General features: G+C 41.4%; 1 protein-coding gene across 7 annotated transcripts in view; it reads right to left on the bottom strand.

Moving 5' to 3' along the window:
* Positions 1 to 990: 990 nt before the first annotated feature.
* The window catches only part of LOC140393807 (C4b-binding protein alpha chain-like), a 52096-nt gene continuing 38488 nt past the window's right edge, over positions 991 to 14598 (bottom strand). For 3 of the 7 annotated variants that reach the window (XM_072480262.1, XM_072480263.1, XM_072480264.1), the window contains 5 exons: positions 13097 to 13120; positions 12269 to 12301; positions 11536 to 11614; positions 10587 to 10692; positions 991 to 7957 (listed from right to left, as the gene is read on the bottom strand). In XM_072480262.1, coding sequence (XP_072336363.1) covers positions 10611 to 10692; positions 11536 to 11614; positions 12269 to 12301; positions 13097 to 13120 — 218 coding nt within the window. In that variant the 3' untranslated portion in view covers positions 991 to 7957; positions 10587 to 10610. The remainder of the gene's footprint in view (positions 7958 to 10586; positions 10693 to 11535; positions 11615 to 12268; positions 12302 to 13096; positions 13121 to 14598) is intronic. The other 4 variants (XM_072480265.1, XM_072480268.1, XM_072480267.1 and 1 more) reach the window with 3 other exon arrangements.

Raw genomic sequence — 14598 nt, 5'->3', positions numbered from 1 at the left:
CCATCCCAGCCACCAAAATGACACTGGTTGCGCCCATCACGCTGATGGGTCGGCTGGGACCAGAGGGGAGTGGCCTAGGAGGGACACCCATATGACCTGTGGCCCCAAGTTCAGTGGGCAGTCAACAGCATGCACAGGTTGACACCCCAACCTCACAACCCACCTCCTGGCCAGCCCCTGCTACTTCCCCCAGTTTGCTGTTGGACACATTACGTACCCCTCTCTCTCCCTCAGCAGCCACTGTTTCAAGATTTTTAAAAGCACAAGTGAACCTCGCTGCTGGGAAATCCCTTCAGTGGAGATGGAGAACCGCGGGGAATACCGGGTCAGACCCACTAATATGCCAACGGCGATTACTATACATGCGGAGTGTAACACATTGACGCTGTCAAGGCACTGGTGAATTGCGATTTGGTGCGAAACTGGTACCCGCCACGATTTCAGCATTAATACCAATTCTCCACCCAATCACGTTTCCGGATTCCAGCGTCAGCCGATGGAGAATTTCGCCCATGATGTAAGAGACCATGTGATCTGCACCTAGAGGTCAATGTAGTGTTGGACAGGGCAGCATGTAGATCAAGCATGGAGACAGCTCCTACCTTGGATTTCTATTGCATCCTTGTATATAGTTTCCAGTGGGTAATACTGTTGAATTACCAAAATGACTATAAACATCTTTATAAGGATTACTGAACTACACCCACCACTTTACAACAAAATCCATACACAGTAGTGTAAAACAACCTTTCACTGCGACTGCCTAGCTTCTATTTGTAAGAAACTAGGTAACGGATAGAAATCTCAAAATCTTGATTTAAGTATCTGAATGCAAGAACACAGTGCTGCAATCAGACAGAATAGGAACGAGAAGAGCAGATTTTACAATTTATTATATAACAGAGCATTAGAACACACAAAAAAAAGGAAATTATAATGACGGCACTATACAGGATAAAGGTGGTAAGAGAAAATAAACAATTAAAACCATTTTTCATGTTTAAGATTTTAATATAATTAGCAATCAGAATATCAGCGCTTTGAAACAGCATTTATGCACTTACACATTTCCTCAATTTACATGGGTATCGGTTTATTTAGGCATAGAATACTTTGGTCAATCTGCCATTCAAATAAAATGAAACATTTATTGCAGTAAAATTTGTATAACATCTGTGAATCTTTATCTTAATCTTAAGGCATTTTTATAAATAATATTTTCTTGAACTAGTGCAACAATAACGTCACTTATCATCAGACAATCATGAGCTCAGTGCTCTGTTCCTCATCAAAAACTGTTTCAACTGGGTTTTATGTAGAGTACAGTGACGCTCTGTGGGTATTCCACATTGAGGGTAAGAGGCCTGCTTGACCAAATAAAAAACAGCAATCCTGTCCAAGAACTTGCCCAATATACACACCTATAAATTAGATAAATGTTGCCAATTGACATCCAAGGCTTGGTTTAACAGGAGCCAATGCAGATCAGTGAGCACAGGTGAACAGGACTTGGGAAGCAGGGTTTTGCCTTATGTCAAGTTTGCGGAGGACAGAATGTGGAGACCAACCAGAAGTACATTGGAACAGTCAAGTTTAGAGGCATGAATGAATGTTTCAGCAGTACATGAAGTGAGGAGGTACCTTTTACAAAGGTGAAAACAGGTAGTGTTACTGATGGGGCGAATGTGTCTGGAAGCTCATCGAAGGGTCAAACATGGTACAAAGGCTGAAAATAGTTTGGTTCTGCCTTGGACATTGGCTGTCGATTTTGTCCTCTCCTGGCCAGAGAGAGCAGATTTTGTGGTGCAGACCAAGGACGATAGCTTTTGTTTTTCCGATATTCAGTTGAATTATATTTTCTCCTGACTGGTACCGAATGTTAGACTAACTTTCTGACAACCGAGTGACAGTGGAGGGATCAAGGATGGTGGTGGTGGTGAAGATAAGCTGTGTGTTTTCTATAATCTCGTGGAAACGGACAGCTGTGCGTTCAGATGATGCCACCAAGGGGCAGCATGTAGATGGGAGATAGGAGAAATGGTAATGGTGAGACTGGTTCAATCTACCGTACCATCTGGTGTATCCCATGTATCTTAAAGTGTTATGTATTTCCCATAGTGTTTATTTGGGAAACCCACCATTTTGTCATAACTCTAAGTGTCCTTCTTGCTAGCAAGTTTAATGGGGAATTTACATTAGTCACACCTACAGCTGAACACTTCTACAAGACAGGGTTCCAAAAGTTGGCCCTGGCTGCCACTTTGGCTTCTATACAATAAGTTTTAAAAGTTAACATTGAATTTTAGTTTACATATTTGATCCTGTGATTTTTCAAAATAAAATATCATTGCTTACTGTAAGACATTGTTTGGATTTTGGATAGGCAATTTTCCAAAATGTAACTATCTGGTTGGGTGAACATGGCAAACTTTCCAATTCAATTAACCCCAGAATAAACTGATGTGTGGCAGAGATACAATGGCAAAACTAAAAGATTGCAAGACTTAATGAACAAGCTGAACCGATAATAGTAGTCAAAACTGTTGGGGGAAGGACTACTACAAAGTGTACATACACCACTCTAAATGTGGCATGGCAAGCAAATAAAAAAAAGACAGATTTTTAAATTTATAGCCTCCAACTGGTTGGTTTCCTTCAACTATCCCATTCATGTTTCTTTCATATCTTCCAAAAGCTTTCTGATGTCACCACCAACCTCAAACTCTAACCACTTTACTGCAATCATCCCTTCAGATTTAATCCAGTTCTTCTACACCCTTTAACCCACCTTATTACAACAATATCACAGGAGATTGATTTGAGAAAAGTTAGCCTAATGATCAATAGGAAAATAGAGAGCGGAACAAAAACAGATGTAGCACTTTTAATAGTTGTAAGCAGTATAGTTTCAAGCATATTTTCTTTGTGTCTTTAGATGCAAGGTGAAATATGCATTTTTTTTTTTTAAAACTAAAAACTTGCACTACAAACACCTGGATGATCATTTTAAACCATGTTATTGGATAATCAATAGGCGAAGATCATATCAAATTCTAGCATGGCTTTTAGCTTTATTTACTGATGAGCAGCAAAACCATGGAAATCTATGGCAATCTTGCTCCAGGGAGTTTTGTCCAAATTTCTTGCGTTCATATGCTTGTGCCAGGTCAAAATCTAGCAGAAATCAAGAGCAAAAGCAGCAACAATTTTTGGTAAAAGCAAGCAGTCTTGTCTCATAGTGACACCTCATTCTTGGAGACGCTTGCCTCTGTTAATGTTCATCTTTCATTATTATAAAGAACAAAGATGTGCATACTCTGAAGGCTATTCAGGTGCTTAATCCTTCTGAATGCTTTAGCGAGCAGGCAGCAATTTCAGATGCAGCAAGACTGCACAGTGATGAAGTATGGCGCAATTCTCAGCAAGATTTTGTTTTTAAAATTGCAATCAAACTCCGGACAAATATTATGTCTGTCTTCAGGCAATGCAACACCTAAATTATTAGGTGTAATCTACATGAGCATATTATTCACACTAATCTATGAAACTTGCATATGCTACTCTTTTCCACGGTAGGGAGTACTTTCTAAATAAGCAGAGGGTTTTGTCAGGCGCAAACAAGATGCGGCAAAAAACACCGAAATTAACGCGTTGCGATTTTGCAACTGGAAACTGACGCAAATCTATTTTGTGCGAATCTCGGGATAAAATTGAACTATTCTCCTCTCCTGTCACAATTACAGTGAAGTTGGCAAGATGATTCCAGGGCAAGTTTTTAAAAAGACAACATACCATTTATCGAACGGATTGGTGTTAACTCTGGATGTGTTTTACAATTTACTTTGATAGTGGAAATATAATTAAGGCCTCTAAAAAATTGAGATATGCAACTCCCCCAGGATATGTAATTATAGTGTAAGCATTTAGAAGTTTCACACAAAACATTTTCAGATTCCATCAGAATACAAACCAAACTGAAGTAAATTCTGAAAAAGCACTGTCGCTTTTTGTTGATTTTATCATGCCCAGCAAAACAAGCTTCAAAAATATTGATTCAGCTGAACATATATCAAGGCAAATTTAACATCTATAATCAAATTAATTAGAAAAAGTGACCTGACAATAACCTCATCTTTAACTCCAATGGCATTCCGTTGCACAAGCTTAGATTCAAGGAAGCACCATTTATAATGTTGCTACGAAAACTTACACAGTAGCACAGGTAGCACTGTGGCTTCACAGCACCAGGGTCCCAGGTTCGATTCCCCGCTGGGTCACTGTCTGTGCCGAGTCTGCACGTTCTCCCAGTGTCTACGTGGGTTTCCTCCGGGTGCTCCGGTTTCCTCCCACAGTCCAAAGATGCACAGGTTAGGTGGATTGGCCATGATAAATTTCCTTTAGTGACCAAAAAGGTTAGATGGGGTTATTGGGTTAAGGGTGGACGTGTTGGCTTAAGTGAGTCGGTGCAGACTCGATGGGCCGAATGGCCTCCTTCTGCACTGTATGTTCTATGTTAACTGCCCTGCCTGCTTGAACCAGAGCAGTCTATGTGGTGTAGGTACACCCAGTGCTGATCGGAAGCGAGTTCCAGAATTTTGACTCAGGCAGATGCTGAAATTATCAAATAATAGAGGTCACCAGATGTAAACCTGCCATTTCAACTTGGGAGAAAACATTTCCCAATTCAACTTTCACATTCAATTACAAACTTTTCCTGCAAGGCCAGAAACAGAAATTGAATTTATATTCCTAAACCCGTTTTTACAGAGACAGCTTTACCTTTTGCTCGAGATGATTTGTTTGTGTTAAACATTTGGGTGAAATAATCAGAAATCCTGTATTTAAGTACCGTTGTGCTCATAGAATCAGTGCGTAAGAAGGCCATTCGGCCCATCGAGTCTGCACCGGATATTGGAAAGAGCACCCTACTTAAGCCAACACCTCCACCCTATTCCCGTAACCCCAACTAACATTTTTTGGACACTTAAGGGCAATTTAGCATGGCCAATTCACCTAACCTGCATATCTTTGGATAGTGGGAAGAAACCGGAACACCCGGAGGGAACCCACGCAGACACGGGGAGAACGTGCCGACTCCGCACAGACACTGACCCAAGCTGAGAAACGAACCTGGGACTGGCGAAGCAACTGTGCTAACCACTGCGCTACCATGCTGCCCTCAAAAATTATCACTGATGATATGACGGTCCAAAGACAATCGTGGATCCCCACCCAGCATTGAAGAAGTCGAAACCGCCATCAAACACATTTAAGAATGGAAAAGTCGCAGGAGTGGACAGGATTTCAGAGGAGAATTTGAAACTTGGAGAAGAGACAACCTGTCATCTCCATCAGCTGTTCCCAAAAATCTGGGACAGAGAAGAAATCTCTGCTGACGTCAAGGATGCTATAAATCGCTGCCATTTTCAAGAAAGGAAACAAAGCGGATTGTGGGAACTACAGAGGAATCTCAGACTCTCCATGCCAAGAAAATCATCGCCAGAATCCTCGTGCGCTGCCTTCTCCCAGTCTTTGAATAAATCCTTCAGTAAAGCCAGTGCAGCTTCCAATTAAACCATGGAACAATGGACATGATTTTCACCTCTTGACAACTTGAAAGAGAAATGCCACGAGCAACACTGACCACCCTACATGGCCTTCATTGATCTGACCAAGACTTTTGACTCATCGGGATGTGCTATGGAGGGCGGCACAATGGCACAGTGGTTAGTATTGCTGCCTCACAATGTCACCGTGCTGGGTTTGATCCTGGCCTTGGGTGACTCTGTAGAGTTTTATGTTCTCCCAGTGTCTGCGTGGGTTTCCTCCCTCAGTCCAAAGATGTGGAGGTTAGGTGGGATGGCCCTGATCACCGGGATGGGAGGTGTGGGCCTAGGTAGAGTGCTCTTTCGGGGGGCTGGTGCAGACTCCATGGTAATTCTGCACAACAGCGATTTTATGGAAGACCCTGACAAAGGCCGGCTGTCCAGAGAAGTTATTCAGCATCCTCTGACTCCACCACAACAAGATGTCTGCAACAGTCCTCACCGACGGAAGACAGACAGAAACTTTGGAGGTGAAGACTGGAGTCAAGCAGGAATGTGTCATTGACCCCACCCATTTCTCCACCTTTACCACCATCCTGCACTTTGTCAAGAACAGCCTTTCCAGTGCAATGGAAATAATCTACAGGATGGAAGGGACACTGGTCAACCGTACCCAGTTGAAATCCAAGAAGAAAAAGACATTAATGTCGTTCGTGGAACTGCAGCGTACGGATGACATCGCCATCTCCATTACCTCAGAACAGAGTCTCAAGCCGTGCCGGACACCATTGCGGACACAAACCGAAGAATCGGTCTCGGCCTAAACAAGACTCAAGTCCTTTATCAACCTGCCCCAGGGCAAGATATGGTCTCTCTCTCCATCAAGATCAATGGAGAAAACCTCCCAAGCGTGGAACATTTCCACTACCTGGGGAGCCACCTCTAAGACGGACATTGTTCCGGAGATTCAACTTTGTATCTAATCCGCAAACGCCACTTTCGGACACCAAGAGCAAGAGTCTTTGATGACAGTGACATCTGTGCTGATACCAACATCAGCATGTAAGGCAGTCGTCCTCCCAACTCTTCTAGATGGCTCAGAAACTTGGATTACATACAAATGCCACTTTAAGGCCTTCGAGAGGAACCATCAATGCTGTCTGAGATGGACTCTCCACACCAGTTGGGAGGATAGGCATACCAATGCTGGTTTAGCTATTGGCTGGGCAGCTTGTTTGTGATGCAAGAGCAAGGCAAACAACACGGGTTCAATTCCCGTACTGGCTGAGGTTATTCATGAAAACCCTGCCTTCTCAACCTTGCCCCTTGCCCAAGGTGGGTTGATCGTCAGGTTAAATCACCACCAATCAGCTCTCCCTGTCAAAGGAGAAAGCAGCCAATGATCATCTGGGACAATGACGATTTTACTTACCAACATCAGCACACTTGAAAAGCACCAGCATTGAGGCTATGATCATCTGAAAATTATCAACTGAAACCAACTCCGCTGGGCTGGCCACATGCTTAAGAGTCCTGACTATCAAAGCAAGTCTTTTTCACCCAGCTCAAGCAAGGCTCCCGAACAAGAGGACGACAAAGGAAGCACTTCAAAGACACCCTGGAGGCTTACCTCAAGAAATGAAACATAGACATCCAAGGTGGAGGAACCTCCTGATTGAAGGGACACAATTCTTCTAGAACATCCAAAGTCAAGAGGTGGTCCAGAAAAGATGCCAGAGAAAGGAATACCAATGATAGAGTCCAAGGACCAATCCCACCTCCTGGAAACACCTGCCAAATGTGCAGTCAAGGATGCAGCTCGAAGATCGGAATCATCAGTCATGCAAGGACCAACAGAACCCATGACAGTGACATGGAGTTTCTTAGGTGGACAATCATACTCGTTAGCGAATGATTGCCAAAGAAGCTCAAACATAACTCGCATACCTCTATCAAACATCTGTGGAGAGTAGCAGCAACTCCATTAGCTTCTAAAGAAAACCTAGATAACTATCAAGTGCTTTCATTAAAGTGCAAAACAAGTACAAAGAAAGGATAGAAGAGGAATAAGGATGCTGCATAATTTTAGCTCAATTTAACGGAGGAAAATTGTGGGAAACTGTTTATCTTGCAGCAAGCATGGCATATGTTTCGGTTTGTACTGCTGCCGTGTGACCACAATGCTCATGCTAAAACCTTAGAGTGCATGTTTATTTACTTTACCTGCATTAAAAAAAAAGAAATTCAGTACAACACATCTAGTAAGCATGGAAACAGTGCCAGCTGTAAATTGTACATCATTCAACAAAGGAGGAAATAGTTTCAAGTTCAGTTGTTCATTGACAAGACGGATTAAGTTAGGATGCGGTAAATAGTTATACCCGACATGATGAGTTGTTCAAATTACTGCCCTGTGAGGGGAAGAAGGAAAAATTCTCAATTAGTAAAACATCTCTTAAATGTAGCACATGTGGCAAGATGGTCAGCTAGCTATGCTAGTAATGATGAAGTATCTTGTGAGAACCTAAAATAGAAGAATCAAATTCCTTTTGGGTGACCATCATAGTCATTAAATTTGCTTTTAAAAATAGTAAACCAGCAGCGACATTTGGCATTTTCAGGTCATTAAGAAATTAGATGCAAAAAGCCTTATTAAAATATTATGCTTACTATGAATTCATTAGGAGAGCAAAGCAGGAATGTAATTTTGATTATTCAAAGTTGCATTGTCAGAGATTTCAACATTTAATACAAGCCCAATAAATATGAAGGCTGCAGGTTAGATGCTTGAGAGATTTCAGGTGGCAAATATCCATTGGATTTTATGAACAGGAATAGAAATAGCAGAATTGTAAATTTACCTATTTAGTAAATTTATTGAATTCAGATGAGATAATTGAAGATCAGCAAGTGGTCAGAATGGAAGAACAACAGGGGAATTATCAGCAGTCATGGTCAATATTTATCCATCCATCAACATCACAAAAATAATCAGATTATTGTATTATTTGGTGGAACCTGCTCTGCACAAACTGGCTTCATGTTTCATAAATTACAACAGTGAATACACTTCAGGAGCGCCTCATTGGCTGTAAAGCACTTTGGGACATTCCGTGGCCATGAAAGGTGTTCAGCAAATGCAATTTTTTCCCAACCTTGGTCATACCAAGAGACCGCGGACCTTTCTGAAATTTGGTTTCTGCTTTATCTCCAAATAGAAATCCCAAAAAGATTCAGAGCAAGTCATTGAATATTACTTTTAGTAGGCAAAATCTTTTGCAGAATTTTAATGGGACATGGCAAGCATCAGGAAGCGTGCAAACCGGTACAGGAACTCACCACAGGTTTGGAAACAAAACTTAATATTTCTGCAGTACATTTTAAAATTTGTGAATTAGAGCTGAAAGGACAATTCTCCTTGTAATTAGCCATGGATAATCAGGATTTCCTGATCTACTCACTGCATCTTGAAATGCTATCCAAAAATCAAGGTAATCCAAAAAATGGCCATCCTTTAATTACGCTCAAAACATCCAAATAACCTACTTGCACAATCTCACCTTTCGGCTGTGGGTTTTACAGATCCTGTTGGACTAACAGCAAAAGAGAACTCCTGTTTTTTTTTTCCTCCACTGCCAACCACCTCCTTGAAAGTCTCACGATCTCCTCAATGCTCACCAACCATAGACATGTACACTTTTCCAGCAAAATTGAGACCATCTATTTCAGTTGCCCTTTCGACATCCACCTTTCTCAGCAAACCAAATCACCCTCCCAGCTGCGCCTCCCTTTTACCTGAACCAGTTATCTTACTCCAGTTTCTCTCCCATCTCCCTTCACGTTCACCTTGTCCATGATATCTATTAAAGCCATCCTACCCAAATTGCCTTCCTGTCTGCAAACCAGCTGGTATCGTAAATGGTTCCCACTCCTACAGTATTGTCTAGATGCCCACCTTAAACCAGTTGTCCTCTTAAACTGGCACCCAATAACTAATCCCATTGCTCATTGAAAGTACGTATTTTTCACAACTCCATATTGAAAAAAAACTTAACAAATCTGGTTTGAACTCTGCCAACCCAAAGTTACAAATGACATCCTCTGACTGTACTGCTTTATCCCGTCAGCCTTTCTGCAGTCTTTGACTAGTGTGTCTTACCTCTAAACTTCTACCTATCCACACACGGCTACAGGATCTTCAGCACAGCTTATTTATCTGCTCATAAACAGTTACCGCCAGAGTGCCCCAAGTCTATCCTTACACTCTTCTTCCTCATCTAAATCCTGCTACTTGGCACTTTCAGACTGTGATCACCTCCATGTGCGTAGTTGACACTCAGCATCACTTTGTGTGATGTCGACTGATTAGTGATATCCAGTTGTGGATGAACTGCAATTTCGTCCAGATAAACAGTAGAACCATCAAAAACTGTTCTCCACAGTCACCAATTCCATCAGCATTTGACAGCCATATGGTGACTTTACTGATGTAGCGATTATGTTCATGACCTGCCATGTCCACAATCTCATTTTACCTCAAAATCTCATGGGGGAGGAAAGTAAGTTTTCAAAATTATGAAGTGAAGTGATAAATCCAAGAAACCTCCCTTAACTCCTACACTCGATGCCCTGCTTTTTCAATGAAATCTGCTGTCTAGACCATGACAACACATGTCTCAATCTGCCATACTGTCTTATGTGGTGCCATGTTAAAAGGCTTCTAAAAGTCCATGTATAGATTGTTTACTCTTACATAATTCAGTAAATCAAGACCTTTTTAAAAAAGCACTTTGACTTGGGTTTATGCTCGCTATCTTGGTGTTATTTCATCTCGTAGCAAAGGTTCTCATTTGCTCAGCAAAGACCTTTTACCATCTTTCCTACAAATTATTTTTGAGTTTTTATGATCCAGGAATTCACATGCGAACTGCAACCTATGCAATACCAGCCATACACACTGAACATATCCAGACATAAATACTTAAACACTGTACCAGAATACTACTGAAGGTTACTAGTTTGATAGGAAAAATGATATACCTTTATATTTTTTTAAAGTTTTAATTAACAATCAACGTAATTGGACTTCTCTTGGACTTGTTCAGATTGAAGGTTCATGGCAACTTTCTCAGAAGTGGTATACTGTCTGGAAAGGTAACATGTGACAAGCACAAATGACAATTCAATAATAATGGGATAGAAAAACAATAGTTTCCTGTACATGTTAATATTTTAACAAAAATCCATGAACACACATTTGTTACTTATAGTCAGAAATGAAACATGCAAAACATATTATGCCCAAAATAGTCCGCTTTCTAGCTCTGTATTGACTATTTTAGGCACCTTCCTTTTACATTTGATTTGATACATCAGAAGCCTCGGAAAAATGAAATAATGAACAGGACAGAGGCAGAAAAGAAACACTTCCATTTATATGATGCCTTCCACAACCGAACACACCCCAAAGCACTTTACAGCCATTGAAGTGTACCGACAGTTGTAATGCAAAATAAATGAGGAGTTGGAATTAGAAATTCTCAGCTGATTGTTTTTCACGGTGTGAAAAGATGATGAAGGTGTAATCTAGGGCTTTTCTATGTTGAGGCACCGATCAGTCAGAGATGGAGATAGGATGCAAGGATAGATCGATATTCTGAGATTCCACTTCATTTACATTCTTTCTTAAATAGAATTGAGAAATCTTTCCACAGAGAATTAATAATGTGACAACAATCCACACTCCATGGCTGACCGTCAGCATATAAAACAGTCAGACACTTCAATATTTTTCCAATAGCAATGCAGATGCATTTTTAAAGTTTTCCTAAGCCAATCAGCCCTCAGTAAATCAAGTAATTTCAACAGAAAATGTAAATTTGTAAATAATGAAGTGTGTAGAGAAAGACAAAAAGTAGGCATGGTGCAATGTGTTTATGGCCCATTCAGCCCAAAACATAATTCAATGATGAATGTAAAATTGTCTTACCCTTCTTTCTTTTTCTTACAGCAATAGCATAATACAAGGATAACGGCAACAATGATGATAATAACAGCGATAACAATTCCTTAAAAAAGACAAGATATGCAATGATTGAAACAAGGAAAACAATTCCATTACAGATAAAATACAAATAACTCAAGAACCGCCTCATGCAGTGGCCGCCATTTTATCAACTTGCAGTATTTTATAGAATCTGAAGCAGTTCAAATTCCAAAATGAATTCTCTTCCCCAATTTTGGTTAATTTCCAGTGAAGCACAATCCTAAATGCATTTAATGAAGACAAGGATGGGAAAAATGTGCACTATTTTCACATCCTTAGACCATTCAATGTATGAGTGAACATGCGTTACCAAAATTAAGTCAGCTTGGATTAAAATGCTCTCCATTCCTTTATCACAAATAATCTAGCACAGAAAAAAACATTTGGTAACATTGCGGCTGTGCCAGCCTTCTGACAACAGCCATCGAGTTAAATACACTCCCCTGCCCTTTCCCCATTCTCGATGATGCTCAGTGCTCCTGGTCAGTGTTTCCAGCGTTTTCCATTTCACATTCCTAGCTGCTGTAGCATTTTGAAAATATTGATAGAGCTAGATTCAACATTTGCAAATCCAGTTCCATTTTCAATTTTTATTTACAATATATTACTGAAGTTTTCAACTGATAGTATGCATTAAAAAAAAGATAAAGTTTGCAAATCTAACTCGCTCACTTACCAATAATGATTCCCGTTTGACTTTCAGGTTCAACTTCATCAAAAGGATTTAAAAAAAAAAAAAAGAAAAACTTTAAGTGAACCATAAAAACAGTTACACAAGGCATATAATACCAAATAAATAAATTATTCAAGCAAAATCTACAAACAACTGACCCATTTTTCCGGAAGTTTGAAGGAATTGCTACACTAGTCTCTTAGCCTTCACTGAATGCTAGATTTAAATTTTGTTCCCATATAAAAATCCAATTGTTACCTAGCAAGACAAATAAATACGTTATGATCCTAGGTCACAAGATGTGCTGGATCCAATGACCCCCGTTTTTGACTCACTTATGTTCATGATGAGTGGAGTTGTCAGGTTTCACTAGCCCTCCCATCTGGAGGGACTTAGAAGAGCTAGATTATCTCCTCCCACCCCACATGCTACTTTAGTGGCCAAGCCAGATTCACCAATTATCATTGGTCATAGGATCAAGTGATTGTTAAAGTGGTGGAGGGCAAGTCATTAGGAAGAGACAGGAGAAAGGAAGAGTTGAGATAGGAAGAAACCAAATCAGCAGAGCAGTTACAGACTGAAAAGCAAGGTCTACCATGGCAGCCTTATTTGTAAATCTTGGAAAAGAAGTGAGCATGGTGCAATATGGCTATCCAATGTACTCTTAGAGTTGGCAACTGAAGTAAAGCTAACAAACGGATATGGGAACAGGGCAAGAACATAGAACGAAGACTACTTCTCACATGAAGAATTAAATTTGGGCCAAATTGCCTGCTTCTATACATTTTGGACTGTCAAGATCACCCCATTAGGTCAATGCAATGTACTCACCAACTGCTGTTGTCGTAGGAGGTACTACACAGGGGTCAAAGAAATAACAAAATGAATCATGTGGACCGTATTACCATAACTACTCTGCACAAAGGAATTAGAATTAATGGTTGGTTGGGCCAAATTGCCTGCCTCCATAATAATAATCTTTATTATTGGATGAGGAGTTGGTGGAGGCCCTGGGTGCCCCAATTGGACTGGTAGAAGTGGTGGAGGGGTTGGAGGCGATGCAATCGGGCCAAGGCCCCGGGTGGGTATCCTGTGGAATTGTACAAGAAGTTCTCGGAGGTATTGGGGGCCGCAGCTGGCAAGGGCAAAATGAGGCAAGGGAGCTGGGAGCGCTCTCCTCGATGTTTGTCGCAGGCTTCGATCTCCCTCATTTTGAAGCGGGAAAAAGGACCGGAACAATTTGGGTCGTACAGACCGATTTCCCTGCTAAATGTTGATGCCAAACTATTGGCTAAGATCTTGGGCCTCGAGAATAGAGGATTGTGTGCCAGGGGAGGACCAGACTGGGTTCGCGAAGGGGAGGAATCTGGCGGCCAATATCAGGAGGCGGCTTAATGATGATCATGATGCCTTCAGAGAGAAGAGAGGTAGAAGTAATGGTAGTCATGGATGCAGAGAAGGCCTTTGATCAGTTGGAATGGGAATATCTGTGGGAGATCCTGGGGCGGTTCGGGTTTGGGCAGGGATTTGTGGACTGGTCTCCATATAGGTGGATGATTTGCTTCTGTACATTTCAGACCCGCTTTTGGAGGGGGGGGGGGGGGGTGCGGGTTGGAGGGATTATAGGGATATTCCCTTCCATCAGGGCAGAAGTTACAGAAGTCTGAAGACCCTACACATAAGTACAGCTTCTTCCCCACAGCTACTAGACTTCTCAACGACTCTCCCTTGGACTTATCTGTTCCCTGTAAAGAAACACTATTCATGATGCCCTATGCTGCTTGTTTGGCCCTTGTTCCGCACTGTAACCAATCACTATTTGTTGATGTACCATTGTCAACGTACTCTGTCGATTATCCTTTTTGTCTACTATGCACATAGTGTACGTTTCCCTTGGCCGCAGAAAAATACTTTTCAATGTACTTCGGTACGTGATAATAATATCAATCGATCAATATTGGGAGGAATTTTGCCTGTTTTCGGGCTACAAATTGAATATGGGGCGAGAGCGAGGTCTTTGAGATTCAGGCGCGGGGGAAGAAGAGATTGTGGGAGATTCCGTTTAAGGTGGTGCTGTGGGGGGGGGGGGGGGAGAAAGAGAGAGAGAGAGAGAGAGAGAGAGAGAGAGAGAGAGAGAGAGAGAGAGAGAGAGAGAGGAGAGAGAGAGAGGAGAGGAGAGAGAGAGAGAGAGAGAGAGAGAAAAGAGAGAGAGAGAGAGAGAAAAAGAGAGAGAGAAAAAGAGAGAGAGAAAGAGAGAGAGAGAAGAGAGAGAGAGAGAGAAAGAGAGAGAGAGAGAAAGAGAGAGAGAGAGAAAAGAGAGAGAAAGAGAGAGA

This window comes from Scyliorhinus torazame, chromosome 17 (assembly GCF_047496885.1).
Source record: "Scyliorhinus torazame isolate Kashiwa2021f chromosome 17, sScyTor2.1, whole genome shotgun sequence".
Classification (NCBI taxonomy): domain Eukaryota; kingdom Metazoa; phylum Chordata; class Chondrichthyes; order Carcharhiniformes; family Scyliorhinidae; genus Scyliorhinus; species Scyliorhinus torazame.
The sequence above is the reverse complement of the archived record's forward strand: the minus strand, read 5'-3'. Positions and strand labels throughout refer to the sequence as shown.